At 40.5% G+C, this 17,091-nt stretch overlaps 1 protein-coding gene across 2 annotated transcripts; it reads right to left on the bottom strand.

Annotated features, from left to right (window-relative positions):
• Positions 1-275: 275 nt before the first annotated feature.
• On the bottom strand, positions 276-15,466 carry LOC131929673 (mucin-2). Of its 2 annotated transcripts, none has more exons than XM_059285998.1 (6): positions 15,264-15,466; positions 10,656-10,769; positions 9,871-10,182; positions 7,994-8,680; positions 6,994-7,188; positions 276-1,352 (listed from the first exon to the last, which is right to left on the bottom strand). In XM_059285998.1, exons 1-6 carry the CDS (start codon positions 15,301-15,303, stop codon positions 1,273-1,275), a joined length of 1,428 nt encoding a protein of 475 aa, XP_059141981.1. In that variant the 5' UTR covers positions 15,304-15,466; the 3' UTR covers positions 276-1,272. The 2 variants fall into 2 exon arrangements, with proteins under 2 accessions (XP_059141981.1, XP_059141982.1); XM_059285999.1 differs by having other exon boundaries at positions 10,656-10,766.
• Between the last annotated feature and the right edge of the window lie 1,625 nt (positions 15,467-17,091).

The following is a 17,091-nucleotide window of genomic DNA, read 5'->3' as shown; positions in this document are numbered from 1 at the left end:
AGGAAACTCCAAAATCAAACAACTGCTGCCTTGTTGTAAGTTCTTGGGTGGCCAAAGGCTATGGAGGCAAATCCTGAAAGAAAAGCAGGCTGAAATTGGAGTCAACTGGCTATTTAAAGGAAATGTACATTTCAATTAACACCAAAATGAACCATCCATTTAACATTTATATGTACACATTACAAGCTGAACCATTCATTACTACATATGTACACAGTCATAGATGTACATTTCACTGAACAAAGACATGTACACGTCAATAAAAAAGATTTAAATGATTTTATATCCCACTTGCCTAGGTCTGTGCCCCAGGCAAGCTTGTAATTTTATTCTAAAAGTGAGAAGTCATATATATCAAGTCATATATATCACTTCTATAAAAAACAGTAACTTTCTAACAAGAAATATGGTGTATGAAGGACAGACATTGCTTGTTGAAGTGATGAATTTTAGAACGCCAAATAGATCAGTTTCCACACTTTTTGTCACTTGATGCTTCCGTGACAGGGGATATAAATCAGTCAAAACTAAACATGGGAGATTACTCTTGGGGGTTTAGAAATTTGCCATTAAAGGAAGGTAGATCTATTTTAAGGAAAGAAAAAAATGCGCACATTAATTTGATTAATATCAAGCTCAGCATACAAGTATTGGCAACCAGGAATTTTGAATATTCAGCCTTGGGTTCTTCCATAAATGTTGTCACACATTTACCCCCCCCCCCCCTCCAAATCTCATAATATCTGGTCACGTTAGGTACATCAATCCTTTTTTATTACAATTAGCAAAAAGTATTTTAAAATGCGAATAACATTTATACTTGAGTTTTAAAGTGACTTTTTAAACTACTAATGTGTGTCGTCTCTTTTTTTAAACTACCCCCCCCCCTACTCTCTCCTTCCCCCATATTTTCGCAATATATCGCAAATCAGGTAACATTTTAAAGTATCTAGGACGATACCTATGTTTACCATGACAACGGGTTCTGTTGTCGTTGTTCAAAATTTAACATAGTTTAAAATTATTTCAATTATATAATTATTTTTTTTTAATTTGTAAAGTTTCGTGTAAGCAATTTTAAAAATTCAGAATCAGCATAAAAATAAAGGAACGAAGCTACTCAAGGTTAGCGCGCTTTCAATAAAACGAAATACATTTTTCGTGACACTTTGACCTAAGTTCGGAATCCTCCCTTTGATTGAGCCTGGTGGCCAATGACGTTACCATGACAACGAATGTAAACAAAAACAAAAATGTCATTTGAGCACGTGGTTATGAGATGACAGCTAGTGGCGTCTCCATGTAACTCGCCCGTCTCACGATAGACATCATGCCGGCTGTGTGTTCGTTCACTGGGGATAGAACAATATACACTTAGCATAGAACAATGTTATCTTAATATAAAACAATATCATCTTAGCATAGAACAATATCATCTTAACATAGAATAATACCATCTTAACATAGAAAAATATAATTTGAACATAGAACAATATCATCTTAACATGGAACAATATCAAATTAACAGAACAATTATTATTTGAACAAAGAACAATGTCAATTGAAAGTAGAACAATATCATGTTAACATAGAACACTATCATCTTAACGTAGCACCAGAGTCAATGGCAGACGGGAAGGGACGGGGGGGGGGGGGGGGCATTTAATAGATGCATTTAAAAAAAAACGTTTTCTGGGGTTCCGTTTTAAAATCTAATAGTTGAAACTGGTATCCAATTGAAGGTTTTAAAAAAATGAAGAATTTTAATTGTTTAGGTTACGTCAAACAATAATGACGTTTAAAAAGTGCAGGTGCAGGCCTATCCTTGTCTTGTCCTTCGCTATCCTCCCAGCTGAGCCAGTTGGATGGAGAGATTGTGTTTGTCCTAAGTTTACTTTCTCAGGGGTTGTTTGACGGCAAATTTTCTGCCTTCATGTTTGGTCACAAGTTTGGTGGTTCTAGTTCTATTACATTCTTAGCCTCGTGAGCTGTTTTCCAGGGGCGTAACCAGGTTTTCACGGTCAGGGGAGTGGCGTGGGCAGAAAAAAAAATCGCCTCAAATAGTAATTTGTGTTAGTTATTTCCCATGTAAAGAATCAATTTAACTAAGATAGACAACTTATAACTATGTTCAACAAAGTTCATGCAAATACTAGAAATTAAATAGATTGACACTAAAAATTAATATCTTTAGTTTTCTCATTATATATGTCTCTTTAAAATATTATACGTTATTTTTAAATATGTTTTTAAATTTTGGATATTATCCTTTTATTCTAGTTTAAACTGAAAACAGTTAGGCTTACGAGTATTTAATTCATACTTAGTATATTAATTTAGAGTACACATTTAATTACATGATAATTTTAGCGTCGATAGAAATTTAATGTTTCAGAAAAAAAAAATAAACCGGGAGTGATCTCTCCTAAACTGTATCGAATATTTTTATATAAAATAACAGGGGATGGGAACTCGGGCTATAGACATGATTTTTAATCCATTTTAAATACTTAAAGTTTTAAAAATAGAATAAAATCTCGTAGACAAAAGAATTGCACACCGAGTGAACGCTAAATAAAAAAGTGCATAATAGTGCGCAATATTATTAGTACTTTAAAAATTTACATTAGTTTTTTGAGAAATCGGAAGTAGCGTAAATTACTACTTCCGGTCATCGGAAATTACTCAAAATTTAACAGAAGGTAGAGAATTAGATCTTTTACTTACATGTGAAATTTCATTTATCTATCTGAAATAATACTTAAGTTATAGGCTTTTGAAAAATTCAAAGTAGGAAAAGTACCACTTCCGGTTATCGGAAATCGCTCAAAAGTTGATACGGATCTACGATTTTGATAAAATACTTATATATGAAATTTCATCAAACTAGCTGTAACGGTACTCAAGTTATCGTGTTTACACACGGACACACATACAGACAGACAGACAGACAGACAGACAGACAGACAGACAGACAGACAGACAGACAGACAGACAGACACACAGACACACAGACATACGGACAAGATTGCAAAATTATGTTTTTCCGTATCAGTGAGGTGTAAAATGTCGAGATTTGTAAAAATCTCGATTTTTTTTTTTGCACTATTACAAGACTTTCTCTATACTTCGTATATACGAGAAAGTAACAAGTTAATAAAAAGTCTAGTGACAATTTAAGCGCAATTTCCTTATGTTATCCATAACAATTTTTAATTTTTTGTGACCGAACGAAATGATATTTTTTTTTCGCTAAAAACCTACACGATGCTCAGTTTAAATTAAAAATATCATCCTAGGCCTACAGGATGCTCAGTTTAAAAATTCTTAATTAGTTTTTTGTGACCGAACGAAAGGATATTTTTGAAAACTTTCTTCGGGGCAATATTGTTCTAAATTATGGCAGGAATCGATTGGTAAATGTTTCAAGTCGCTAAGTGGTCTGGTTGCCGAGATATGGACCAAAAACTGCATTTGTTCGAGGTTTTTTGGCTTTTCCGGGAAATCCAGGAAGGAATTCCGGGAATTTTTTTGGCCCACAATCATCCTTGGAACTTGCTTAACATATTTGCTTTTGGAACTAGTCCTCGATATTGCTTCGTTGAGGAGGAGATACCACTTAAAGCTGCAGACACACATCCATTCATTCATCCATCCATCCAGAAATGACGAGTTAATAATCGCAATTGTCCGTATGGAAATTGCGCTAAAAATTATGAATAGAATTAAAGCAGGGGTCGGCAACCTGCGGCTCTTTTGATGTCAAGGTGCGGCTCTTCAGCTCCGTGCACAAATATTAATAACGAGCCGGCCCGCGGCATAACATACGCCGCTATTTAGTTGTTTCTAATTTTCAATAATTCATAATTTGTGAATTCGACAGTACCAACGCTGACACTGAAAATATTTCTTTAAAACACTATAAGTAGCTCGTTAAGGACCATAACCCCCCCCCCCCTTCCTTCCCTCCCCCCCTCCTCCCCCCCCCCCCTACGTTTAAAATCGTTGGCTCTGCTTGTAAACAGTTAGAGTGAACACAGCTCACTAAAACCATGTAGGGGTGGGGAGGTAGGGAGAGCGTTTGCAGCTTGTTTTCTAACGGCTCGAAGAAGAGAATTATATATATAGATTATTTTCTTTTCTTTTGGAAACTCATAAAAGTATTAATTAGTCTGCAACACTCGGTAATGAATGATATAAATAATAATAAATATAAACAATGAACACTAGCTATTCTATTAGAATATTTAGTTATTTCAAATTTCAATGTACTTCCTTGTTTTCTAAAACTGAGTTATTTAAATGTTAAAAATGCCTGTGCTTGGATCATATTTACAGGGGCACGCGGGTGTGCTGCATGAAAGCCTTGAGTGTAAGTTAATCACCCATTGTAATATCACCGTTAATCAATCACTGCTTAGTGTCGAGGACGGAAAGTAGCACTGTCCTGAACCCGATTACACTACCACAGGGACCCGATTACATTACCGCAGGGCGCCGCGTACGGCCCCTAGCTCGGTTTAATAATCGAATGTCGTGTGCCGCATTATCAATATTGTAGGGTGCTCCTTAAAACTAACGTAGGCGCGTAGGAACTCGCGGGATAGACTTGGGCGCCGAACTGCGCCCTGCAGAGACGCGCCTGATTTGATTTAGTGAGCGACTATAGCAACCTATTGCATTCAAAGCTTTTCGCGGATGCCAAGTCCTAACATAGCCGCTCTGGAACTCTGAGCGCCAAACCGTGTATTGACGAAAATCGAACCCTCCCGGGCGCTGACCATAAGAATTTTTTTTCTCGCAGAAATCTTCTCGGGAGTATTCTTGTTTACTCTCCAAAGTTTCATGGCACTGAGATGAACGAAATCGAACCTCATCCGACTTTTATTTTTTCATGCTACGCACCCTCCCGGGGCGCCGCCCTTACGTAATTCAAAATATTTTTTTTGCAGAAACCTCCCCAGGAGTGTTTTAATCAACTCATCCAAAGTTTCATGACGATCGGATGAACGGTGTCAATCCGCAATCGAGTTTAATTTTTATAAATCGAATCGCTCATTGCCGGGCGCCACCCATGCAAATTTGAGGTGTTTTTTTTTTTGTTGCAGATACCTCCACATGAGTATTCTCAACAACTTTCTAAGGTTTCATGGCGATCGGATGAAAGTGAAAGGTGTAGTAATGAATAAAAGACAAAAAGACACACACACACACGCACACACACATCCATTGATATACATAATCCTAATCAAAGATCATAATATTGAAATAAAAATGGTAGTGGCTCTTTAAAAGATGGGAAACTGTAAATTGTAACTTTTGGTTCTTCCGTGTCAAAAGGTTGCCGACCCCGGAATTAAAGGCCTGGACCCCCACCCCCACTACCAAATTTTTATTCACATCTTCATCTATGTATGTCTTCAACAAATTACAGTTTTAGTTGTTTTTTAAATCGATTTCTGTAAAAAAAAATTCCGAGCTTGGTAAAATTCGATTATATTAACAATTTACAAAAAACATACGATGAAAAATGCGATATAACGGCTAAGTTTCCTACAATATTATCTATATATATAATTCTCTTCTTGAAGACGTTAGAAAACAAGCTGTAAGCGCGCCATGCAGTCCCCTCTCTTCCTCTGTAGGCATATCACATGGTATGGTGAGCTGTGGTCCACGCTAAATGTTTACAATCATAGTGCCGGGTTTAGTGACAGCTCTTAGGGGCAGATAATTCGGTTTGAAACGATTTTAAACTTAGGGGAGGTAACTCAGAGGAGGCTAAATACGTAACAAAGTTGAGATTGTTGTGTAAATTATGTTGGAGTATTTTTACTTCAGAGGCGTAGCGACCCTTCCCGGCGCCCGGGGACATACTTTCAATTTGGCGCGCCCCTCGGGAGCAAATTTTCGATTTGCACCCCCCTCGAACTTTTCATTTGCACCCCCCCCCCCCTCAAACTTTCGATTTGCACCCCCCCCCCCCCCTCGAACTTTTCATTTGCATCCCCCCCTCAAACTTTCAATTTGGCGCCCCCCCCCCCCTAAGGTCGGCGCCCGGGGACATATGTCCCCCCCCGCCCCCCCCCCCCCCCTCGCTACGCCTCTGTTTTACTTACCATTGTTATAAACCATAATGCTTTTAACGTCTCTAAATAATTTATGCTATCAAAAAATACAACCCACAACAATAAACATACAAAATTTTACAATTCTTAACAAATAAATCAAAATTTTCTAAAAAGATTTTTGTGACTTTTTTTCTGTGACTTTATTTGTGACTTTTTTCGGATAAAATTTTTCCTTTGTGACTTTTTTCTGTAACTTTTTTCCTAGCAAAAACTGTGACTTTTTTCTGTTTTTTTCCTGTGACTTTTTTTTTTTTTTTCCTGTGACTTTTTTTTTCCGCTCACCGGTAGGGGTTGGGGGAAAGGAGGGGTGGGGGGTTATCGTCCTTAACGAGCTACTGATAGTGTTTTAAAACAAATATTTTCAGTGACAGCATTGATACTGTCGAATTCACAAATTATGAATTACTGAAAAGTAGAAAATAAAACAACTAAATAGCGGCGTATGCTACGCTGCGGGTCAGCTCGTACTGAATATTTGTGTAAAAAAAGTGTGTCGTCACACTTTCTGGATACACATCGTCACACACAACTTCACCAAATTCTTCCGACATTCCCCCCTCCCGCTCCCCATCCCCTCTAGGGGTATATATACATATTTCCTTCAGACATTTTTTTCTCTCATCACTTGTAACTAAGGGTTAGGGTGGGGTTGGGGTGGACTCTAGTAAAAGTATTTATTCTATATTTAAATTCAATTTCGTTCGGAGGGCGGTAAACGTATTTGGGGAAGTGTGTGTGTGGGGGGGGGGGGGTTAAGGCACTCCCCTCCCCGAAGAGATGCCTGAAAGAAACTCCCGTCGTTAATGAGCGACCCTGAACTTGAAAATGATGCTAAAATTGACATGACCGTGATGTTACATACCTCCTGGAGGACAGCATAAACAGTAGACGCCGAACTTCTGCGAGTTGATGTAGGGGAACGGGCACTTGCCTAGACAGTCGATGGGTGCGGTGGGCAGCAGGTCCAGCTCCAGGAGTTCTGGCAGGAAGCGGCACCCGAGCTCGCGGGATGCCTTGGTTTTAAAAACGTTCTCCACGTGGTTTGAGAGTAAGTGGGCTGGGGAAATTCATGAGCGGGAATAAATATACGCATCAAGATATAGTTCGTGGAAAATTAATTTATTAATAACTCATAAAATGACTTGCTAATGTCAATGCTAACCCTAACCCTAACCCTATTGCTAGTCCTACCATATCCTTACCCTATTTCTAAACATAAAACTAGACGAGATTTTCTATCGAACTCGCCACAGAAAGGTTTCACCAAGTTGTTTGTTAAACAGGTAAACTCTACTTCGTAAGCTCTAACGCTCAGACTAAGATCTGAAGCGAAAGTGAATTTAGAGATTGCTTACAAAACTAGGAGCCAAAACTTTTGTTTGAATAATGTGTGAGAGCCCTGATCATGTTCTGTATGCCAATGTTAAGATTAGCGTTAGCCCCTGTATACGAACGTAAAGATTAGCGTTAGCCCCGGTATACGAACGTTAAGTTAAGATTAGCGTTAACCCCGGCATGCAAACGCAAGATTAGCGTTAGCCCCTGTATACGAACGTTAAGATTAGCGTTAGCCCCTGTATGCCAACGTTAAGATTAGCGTTAGCCCCTGTATACGAACGTAAAGATTAGCGTTAGCCCCGGTATACGAACGTTAAGTTAAGATTAGCGTTAACCCCGGCATGCAAACGCAAGATTAGCGTTAGCCCCTGTATACGAACGTTAAGATTAGCGTTAGCCCCTGTATGCCAACGTTAAGATTAGCGTTAGCCCCTGTATGCCAACGTTAAGATTAGCGTTAGCCCCTGTATGCCAACGTTAAGATTAGTGTTAGCCCCGGCATGCAAACGCAAGATTAGCGTTACCTCCAGATTCAGCTGGGGGGTTGATCATGTTCTGTAGCGGGTTCAAGACAGCTGGAATATTTGGGTTGGGCGTTGTCTGGGCGGCCGTGGGCGGGGCGGACGTCGTGTAAGTCGGGCCAAAGAGGAGGGCGTCAAACACAATCTGAGTGGCGTCGGCACTGGAGTTGCCCGTCCCGTTGGTAGAGGGGGAGTTGGCGCCCTGAGAGGGGAACAGGTTTTTGAACTGTGGGAAAAACGTGGCCAGCTGTTGCTCGTAGGCGCTGACGGTGGGCGGGGTTGGCGTCGTCTGCGGGGCGGAGGCTGCACTCATCATGTTGAACATCTGGATCAGCTGCTCCGTCTGCGTGGGACCTGCTTTAGTCGGGGCGACGCCGGCGTCTGCTGGGGCGCTGGCAGACGTGGGCGCCAGGGTGGTGTTCATGCCCATGATGGCCAGGTATTGTTGGTACAGCTGGGCGTAGTTGGGGGCGGTGCCTGTGTTAGGGGCGCTGGGCGCAGCCTGCTGGAGGAGGGTGCTGGTGGCGGGGGCTGCTGGCGCGGGGTTACTTCCGGTCTGCGCGGCCTGCATTATACTGGCGTACTGCTGCAGGAGTGACGTCACGTCGGCTGTTCCGGTAGTCGGACTGCCCATGGCGCCTGAGTATTGTCGCAACATGGCGTAGGGGTCTGTCTGTGAATTGGTGGCGGCTGGAACAATCAAAGACAATTGCACACATTAGAAGTGGTATTGTTGGTTAATCAAAGATAATTAAACAAATTAGAAGTGGTATTGTTGGTTAATCAAAGATAATTAAACAAATTAGAAGTGGTATTGTTGGTTAATTAAAGATAATTTCAGACACATGAAGTGGTATTGTTGGTTAATCAAAGGTAATTTCACACATTAGAAGTGGTATTGTTGGTTAATCAAAGATAATTAAACACATTAGAAGTGGTAGTGTTGGTTAATCAAAGATAACTACACACATTAGAAGTTGTATTGTTGGTTAATCAAAGATAATTTCAGACACATGAAGTGGTATTATTGGTAAATCAAAGGTTGAAGTATATATTTTGTATATAAAATATATTCCGTTGGGGAGGGGGGGGGGGGGGAAATAGACGAACTTTGGGGGGGGGGGGGGGATTCCACCTTCCCCCCCCCCCCCCCCCCCCCCACCACCACCACCAGGAGAGATGCTTGAAAGAAATTCTGAAAAAATATATGACTGAAAGAATATATGATTGTAAAAACACATGAATGAATATTTGACTGAAAGAATACATGACTGTAAGGACACATGACTGTAAGGACATATGACTGTAAGGACACATGACTGTAATGACATGACTGTAAGGACATGACTGTAAGGACATGACTGTAAGGACACATGACTGTAAGGACACATGACTGTAAGGACATGACTGTAAGGACACATGACTGTAAGGACACATGACTGTAAGGACATGACTGTAAGGACATGACTGTAATGACACATAACTGTAAGGACACATGACTGTAATGACACGTGACTGTAAGGACATGACTGTAATGACACGTGACTGTAACGACACATGACTGTAACGACACATGACTGTAATGACACATGACTGTAATGACACATGACTGTAAGGACACATGACTGTAAGGACATGACTGTTAACACATGACTGTAAGGACACATGACTGTAAGGACACATGACTGTAAGGACATGACTGTAAGGACATGACTGTAATGACACATAACTGTAAGGACACATGACTGTAAGGACACATGACTGTAAGGACATGACTGTAATGACACATGACTGTAATGACACATGACTGTAACGACATATGACTGTAAGGACACATGACTGTAAGAACACATGACTGTAATGACACATGACTGCTATACCTGGCATCTGCGAGTAGGCCCTGTACACGTCCTGTAAAGACGTGCTGGTACTTCCGGTGGACGTCCCGGCTGACGTCCCTGACGTCCCTGACGTTGGTTGCTGAATCATGTTGAGGAGGGTGGCGTACACGTCATTGCTGGGGGCGGCGGGTGCGGCGGGGGCGGGCTGGGCGAGGGTGTTGCTGCTGAACATGTACGAGGACTGGTACAGGTCGGGCAGGGGTGGGGGTGTCGTGGTGGGGGTGGGGGTGGGGGCGGGCATTTGGGCCTTGTAAGCGTTCCACAAGTAATTGATGGAGGGGTCGCTGAGACCTGGAAAATATGGTTCATTAATGTCAAGTTTCCGGCTGAATATGGAGAGTAGAGGCTTAATTACGTCCCGCAATTTTGACAGATTAGTTCAATGTTAATCTCTCATATTTAACTACATAGACGTACTAGGCATGAATGTTAACCACTAGCTTTATGTTCATCAGCTGGACTCACCTAATGATCACTAGATTGAGCTATTTAACGATCAAACATGACCTACATAATGACGACAAGCTTGACTTACTTAATTACCACAAACTTGACCTACTTAATGACCAAACGCTTGACCTACTTAATGACCACAAGCTTGACCTACCTAATGACCACCAGCCTGACCCACCTAATGACCACACACTGACCTACTTAATGACCAGACTTGACCCACTTAATGACCAAACGTGACCCACTTAATGACCCAAATTGACCTACCTAATATCCAAACATGATCTACTTAATGACCAACCTTGACCTACCTAATGTGTTTATATCTTGAACTGTTCTCTGCATCTGTTGTGCCAGGGTCTGTGAAAACACTGGCCATAGTGGATCGTTTGGTACGTTAGACTGCCCGTCTGCCAAGTAAACTGCTAAAACAAATGTGGTTACAAAAATTTAATTTTTCAGGTTTTCATCGGACTTATGTATTTTCGGTAACTAGACAAAACTAAACAAAAATGCCATCTTATTACAGAAAATGTTGACGAAATTGTCAGAACTAGGTCATGTGGTTTTTAAAAAAAAAATTAAAATATTTTATTAGCAACGTTTTGAGAAAATGACTGAAGTGGGGGTTTTCAGAAGATCGATCACGGAGACCATGTCCAATTTTTTATGGCCACTTTGATGGCAAAATCTTTTTTTTTAATATCTTTTTTTTTGTATCCATGTCAACAATAATGATCGAACCCATTTCGTCAAACTCGGGCGCTGACATAGATGTGGAAGAGAGAAAAGATTCTAGGCGTTTAGTTGGAATTTTTTTTTTGTGGAAGGAGGGGTGGATATAGGCAGAGGCGTAGCGAGGGGGGGGGGCGGGGTGCGGACCGCACCGGGTGACACCATTTAGGGGGTGACACCAAGGCAAAAAATAGCAAAATATATACAGAAAAATGATAATTCCACTTAATTAAGTGATTAATTCGAGTGTTAAATAGTCTTTTAAGAGGTGCAAACCGAAAGTTTGAGGGGGGGGGGGGGGTGCAAATCGAAAGTTTGAGGGGGGTGCAAATAAAAAATTCAAAGTTTGTCCCCGGGAAGGGTCGCTACGCCTCTGGGGGGGGGGCGGTGACACCATTAATTGCCGCACCAGATATAGGTACTCTATAAATGTAAGTGTTGAAATATTCATGCCGTGCCCTATGTATACATATTTGGGCCTCACTTAGGTGCCACTTTATTGTAATAACTTTAATTAGGCCCAAATATTTTGACTCCTACGAGTAAAACAGTTCAATTCTTTAACGACTAAATAACATCGGTCCGTTAGTCTTTATGCAGTAAAATACATAGCATCTCGATTAAAATTAAATTTCTAATCTAATTTAATTTTTGTTGTTGAACTCAAAAGTGCAGCAATATAATTTTTTTTGTTAAATTTAGACTTCAACGTTTAAAATATATAGGCCTAAACTACAAGCCTAATTTTAGTTTTACGTTTGATGTGTGTTGACGCCTGCTTAATTATGCTAATAACCCGCTCAAATTAGCATTTTACAGGGGCCGAAGGAATTATATCGACGCACATAGGCTAATATATTCGTTACAAATACAATTGTATGAAGCGTAAAACTCCGTTTTGAAATAAACAACAATGGGGGATTTATGAGACAAAGAAAGGATTTGCGCATGACAACTGAACACCGACTATGACGTCATTGGTAACATAACAAACATTAACCCATGCCGCTGATTATGAAATCCTGCAAATTACCATGAACCGCGCAAATGAACATGAACCTTGAAACTGACCATGAACCAGTGTTTCTTTCATACTCATACATTTTCCTTCATTAGGAAACTTGGAACTTACGAGAGGGGGAGGGGTTCATAAACCGCTGAAGCTAACCATGAACCCTAAACCTGACCATGAACCCCTGTGTGGTCATCTAATAACAGCAGTTTTATTTAGACTAAAGAAGACAGTTCAGTTACACAGTGCAGATTCCCTTCACAAATTTTTACTTTGACTGTAGGGCCTATTCATTTTACAACAACAGTTTCGTAGGCAGCGAAGTCTCAGAGACCGGAGGACTTCAAAATGACAGCAGTCTCGCCATAAATTATTGCTATTGGACGGTTTTATAACACGAGGGTGGTCTCAAAAGTTTCAGAATTCGACATAAAGATGGCAGTACATGCTAACAAAAGTTGGAGCATGTGCTTGCACATGCGTTGACAACTACTCACAAAAATGTCGGCCATTTTGGACACGCACTTATTGTTGACGGTTGTTTGAATAGGATAAATCAACTTAGAATGATTAAGATGTCGATGGATGCATGGTTCGGTCGAAAACGTTAATAACTGATGATAACATTTCTCGTTCATCAAATGACTTTGGACAACCGTCGAATAAAGATTATAGAGATATCAATGAACATGTCCAAAGATTGTGTTTGTTGATCATTAAAGAGATAGCAATGAACATGTCCAAAGATTGTGTTTGTTAATCATTAAAGAGATAGCAATGTACATGTCCAAAGATTGTGTTTGTTGATCATTAAAGAGATAGCAATGAACATGTCCAAAGATTGTGTTTGTTAATCATTAAAGAGATAGCAATGTACATGTCCAAAGATTGTGTTTGTTGGTTAAAGAGATAGCAATAAAAATGTCCAAATATCATGTTTGTTGGATATTAAAATGAGATTTAGGGACGAGAAAGCTGACCGACTTGCTCACTCCGGGCCGAAATGTTAGACTGAACATTTGCACTGGTCTGTTGGGCGGGTTGTAGGGGAGGACGCGACGCTGGGAGATGTGGATCGTCTCATTGGGGGGGGGGTGTTCACATTTTTACCCGGGAACAAACTTTCGATTTGCACCCCTCCCCCCCTCAAACTTTTGATTTGCACCCCCCCCCCCCTCTCAAACTTTCGATTTGCACCCCCCCCCCCCCTCAAACTTTCGACTTACACTCCCCCCCTCATACTTTATATATATACCGAGGGGTCTACGCCACTGGTTCGAACAAGAGATTATCTGGAGAAATAACAATTGATTTGGGAGAAAATAATCCTTTTGTTTCGACGGAAACCATTCGCGCGCGACATATACACACACACGCACACACACGCACTCATGCGCGCACATACACACCGGCTCTATGTGGGAAGGCGTGGCCAAGCGGTATAGCGCTTTACTGCTAAGTCTCGAGTTCGAATCCCACCTCAAGTCAAAGAAAGTAAAGGCGGGTGGGCATAAACCAAACTAACCCTTCATATGCCGAGGTCACAGAAACAGATGAACTCTACTTCACTTATCCCATGGACCGTAAGGTTCGTAAGGGAACTTAACTTTTTTTCAAATCGGCTCTTTGATGTGTGAGTGTTGTCCCTTTATTTATCAACCCAATCGAAAAAGACCGGAACTGCAAGTACTTGCCGCCATTACCATCTAGAAAACTGACAACAGACGATCTCTACTTCAGCCCTGCCATTGGATGTGACGACACCTCTAACTACACGAACTAGAGTTTACAGACGACAAGCACTGGTGTGTCTGTTGGATGTGACGACACCTCTAACTACACGAACTAGAGTTTACAGACGACAAGCACTGGTGTGTCTGTTGGATGTGACGACACCTCTAACTACACGAACTAGAGTTTACAGACGACAAGCGCGGTGTGTCTGTTGGATGTGACGACACCTCTAACTACACGAACTAGAGTTTGCAGACGACAAGCGCGGTGTGTCTGTTGGATGTGACGACACCTCTAACTACACGAACTAGAGTTTACAGACGACAAGCGCGGTGTGTCTGTTGGATGTGACGACACCTCTAACTACACGAACTAGAGTTTACAGACGACAAGCGCGGTGTGTCTGTTCTAAAATCTTCCTGGGCCGGCCATCATTCACAAAAAAACATTCCAGACGGCCACTTCCGGTCCACGCCAGATAACCGTGTCGAGGACGATACAAGCACCTGTGTCCTGAAATCCTGAACCCTTATGTAAGACGCGACTTCTGTAATTAAAGGGCGTTTAAAATGTCCTAACTAACTGTACAACTAATGTGCTTGCTGTTTTACGAGGCCGTCGTGTCGTCCCCCAACCCCCACCCCCCACCCCCCCCCCACCCCACCCTCCCTTCGTGCAGAAGCTGTGCATAACGATAAGAAAAATGCGAATAAAATTGTTGTTGCAAGCTGACGCTATAAAGTGGTTTGATGTTTGGGTTATATTGTAGAATTTGATGTTTGGGTTATATTGTAGAATTTGATGTTTGGGTTATATTGTAGAATTTATACATTTGTATTTTTGCACTTACAACTGTATGTTGTATGTATATATGTTTCTTGTATGATGGCATTATGGGTTGGGCTTTTTTTTAATGTGTTACTTTTACTCAGATCTGTTTAAAATAGTGCAGGGTCAGAATTAGCTGGTGTATGAAAACTATAAGGATTAAATGGCCTTTGGATACAGCTAGAATTAGCTGGTGTATGGGTAATGGTGTACCATTACCAGGGCAAACATTTTAGGAACATCTTGCATCTACGCTTTTATTTAATGTCACTGTAATTTGTAATTTAAAATAAAAATACAATAGACTAAAGCAAATTCAAAAGAATTAAAGTTTCATATTAGATAATGAGGTGTAAAATTAATTAAAATTAATCTTGCTTCAAAATATTATTAAATTAAAAGCATGCATGCCATTTTCAAACATTTCACAATATGTTTTGGATCTCATAACTTAAAATAATGTTATTACTTAGAGATATTTGATAGCAACATATCCTACGCCATTAAGATTGATTCAAGCATCTCATAGAATAATCGTAAATAAACTGTCACTTTTTAGATGATTACAATAGCTCTTTTAGAAAATAAAATAACTGATAAAATAACTTGCCTGAAAGAAGTATTACAGAAATATGGAAATAAAGCTCCATTGTGTGAAATATTTTGTTTTGTTTCTGTCGTACACCTGGTTATAAATTTGTATTTCTAGTCTCCTGAACGTCACCAATCGGATCTTTCATTCATCCTAGCGCATCCAATAAACGAGCAACACTTGTCTGCCCACACCATAAAACATTTAGCTAGCCCGAACCTCCTTTCCCGACAGCTTCATCCATGGAGGGGTAGGGGGGGTGGTCGGAGGGAGGGGGGGGGGGGAGTTCAAGAAACCTTGCGGGATAAGACGTAACATAGGTAGGGGTTGTGGCAAAAGAGGGCCCAGAACTCCGGGGTAAAGCGCCACGCAACACGTCACTTCCCCTGTCCCATGAGTCTGTGTTCACCACCTTGAACCAAATTATTTATTCCCCACAATCCGCGCTGTGACGTGTCTTCCTATTTCTGTCTGTACGCGTCATGAAAACGTGTCAGCTTCCTGTCAACGTCTGCTGTTTTAGTTGAACATTTTTCCAACATGAGGGGAAGACAGACAGCTTTAAGAATACACACTGACGTTTTTTGCAGTTTATTCTTATGCGGGCAGTTGGACCAATAGAAGAACAACAATAAAATAAAGCTGTCATGGGCGAGCCACCATGTTTTTTTTTTTTGCCACTCTCCCCAATCGTCCTATACATACACACACATTTATATATATATATATATATATATATATATATATATATATATATATATATATATATATATATATATATATATATATATATATATATATATATATATATATATATATATATATAAATTCAGATATTTTTAAAGAAAATGCGAGCCTCACAAAATGGATCGCCAGATTTGGTGAAATACGCCATTTCGTGCAGGAAGGTTACACCCCTTTAGTTGTAGGTCTATATTTTAATGCAAGAAAACGTAATCCAAACGCTGCATCTTAACCCAAACCCCCCCCCCCCCCAACACACACACACGCGCACAACCCCAATCCCTTCCCACACACACACACCACGCTAAACCCCAACCACATTTCAACTGAAAGAAATGGGATTTTATAATTCTGCTAACATTATTTTAAAATGTGTAGGCAATTATGTTAACATCTTTGGGTTATAATAAGTATTGTTAACACCCTAAACTGTGGGCTCTGTGTTTGTGTTTTGTCAGATAGTACAAATTGCCTAGGTATAAGTCGATACTGCTGTATCAAATCGAGTATCTTCTTTCTATTAATTAATGTGATATGCAATTTTTATGACATTTACATATAACATGGTATTTTAAAACTAAACAAAGATAAGAATAGGCGGCGTTGACACGATTCGTGATCGTGACGTATGTGTGTCGTGACGTCATGGAATGCCACAATATAGACATTTCACAATACGATACGAGTTATCTCGCTCTGACGAAATTTAGTACCATGTTGTGGTGTTACATTTGAACCGTCATTTACCGCGGCCGTCAGTTATATGATCCGCACTGACAAAATCGGATCAGAAATCATAAGAGTCGGGTGGTGTATTGACCTCCGCCGAAAACCTGAGACTAACCCATGTTAAGAACCGCTGCATTAAAATAATTTAAAACAAACCTTCAAACTAAAGGTTTAAACCACCAAACCTTGAATTTAAACCAGATCTTCAAAGTAAACTTTTGTTTTTTGGTGTCGGGGGGGGGGGGGGGGGGGAAGGGAGAGGGGGGGATAGAGCAGAGGCGTAGCGACCCTACCCGGCGCCCGGGGACAAACATTCAATTTGGCGCCTCCCCTTAGGAGCAAATTTTAAATTTGCACCCCCCTCATCAAACTT

Source organism: Physella acuta, unplaced genomic scaffold (assembly GCF_028476545.2).
Source record: "Physella acuta isolate Inbredline_101_S28 unplaced genomic scaffold, ASM2847654v3 ptg001661l, whole genome shotgun sequence".
NCBI lineage: Eukaryota > Metazoa > Mollusca > Gastropoda > Physidae > Physella > Physella acuta.
Note: the sequence above shows the minus strand (reverse complement) of the source record. Positions and strands in the feature narration are given on the sequence as shown.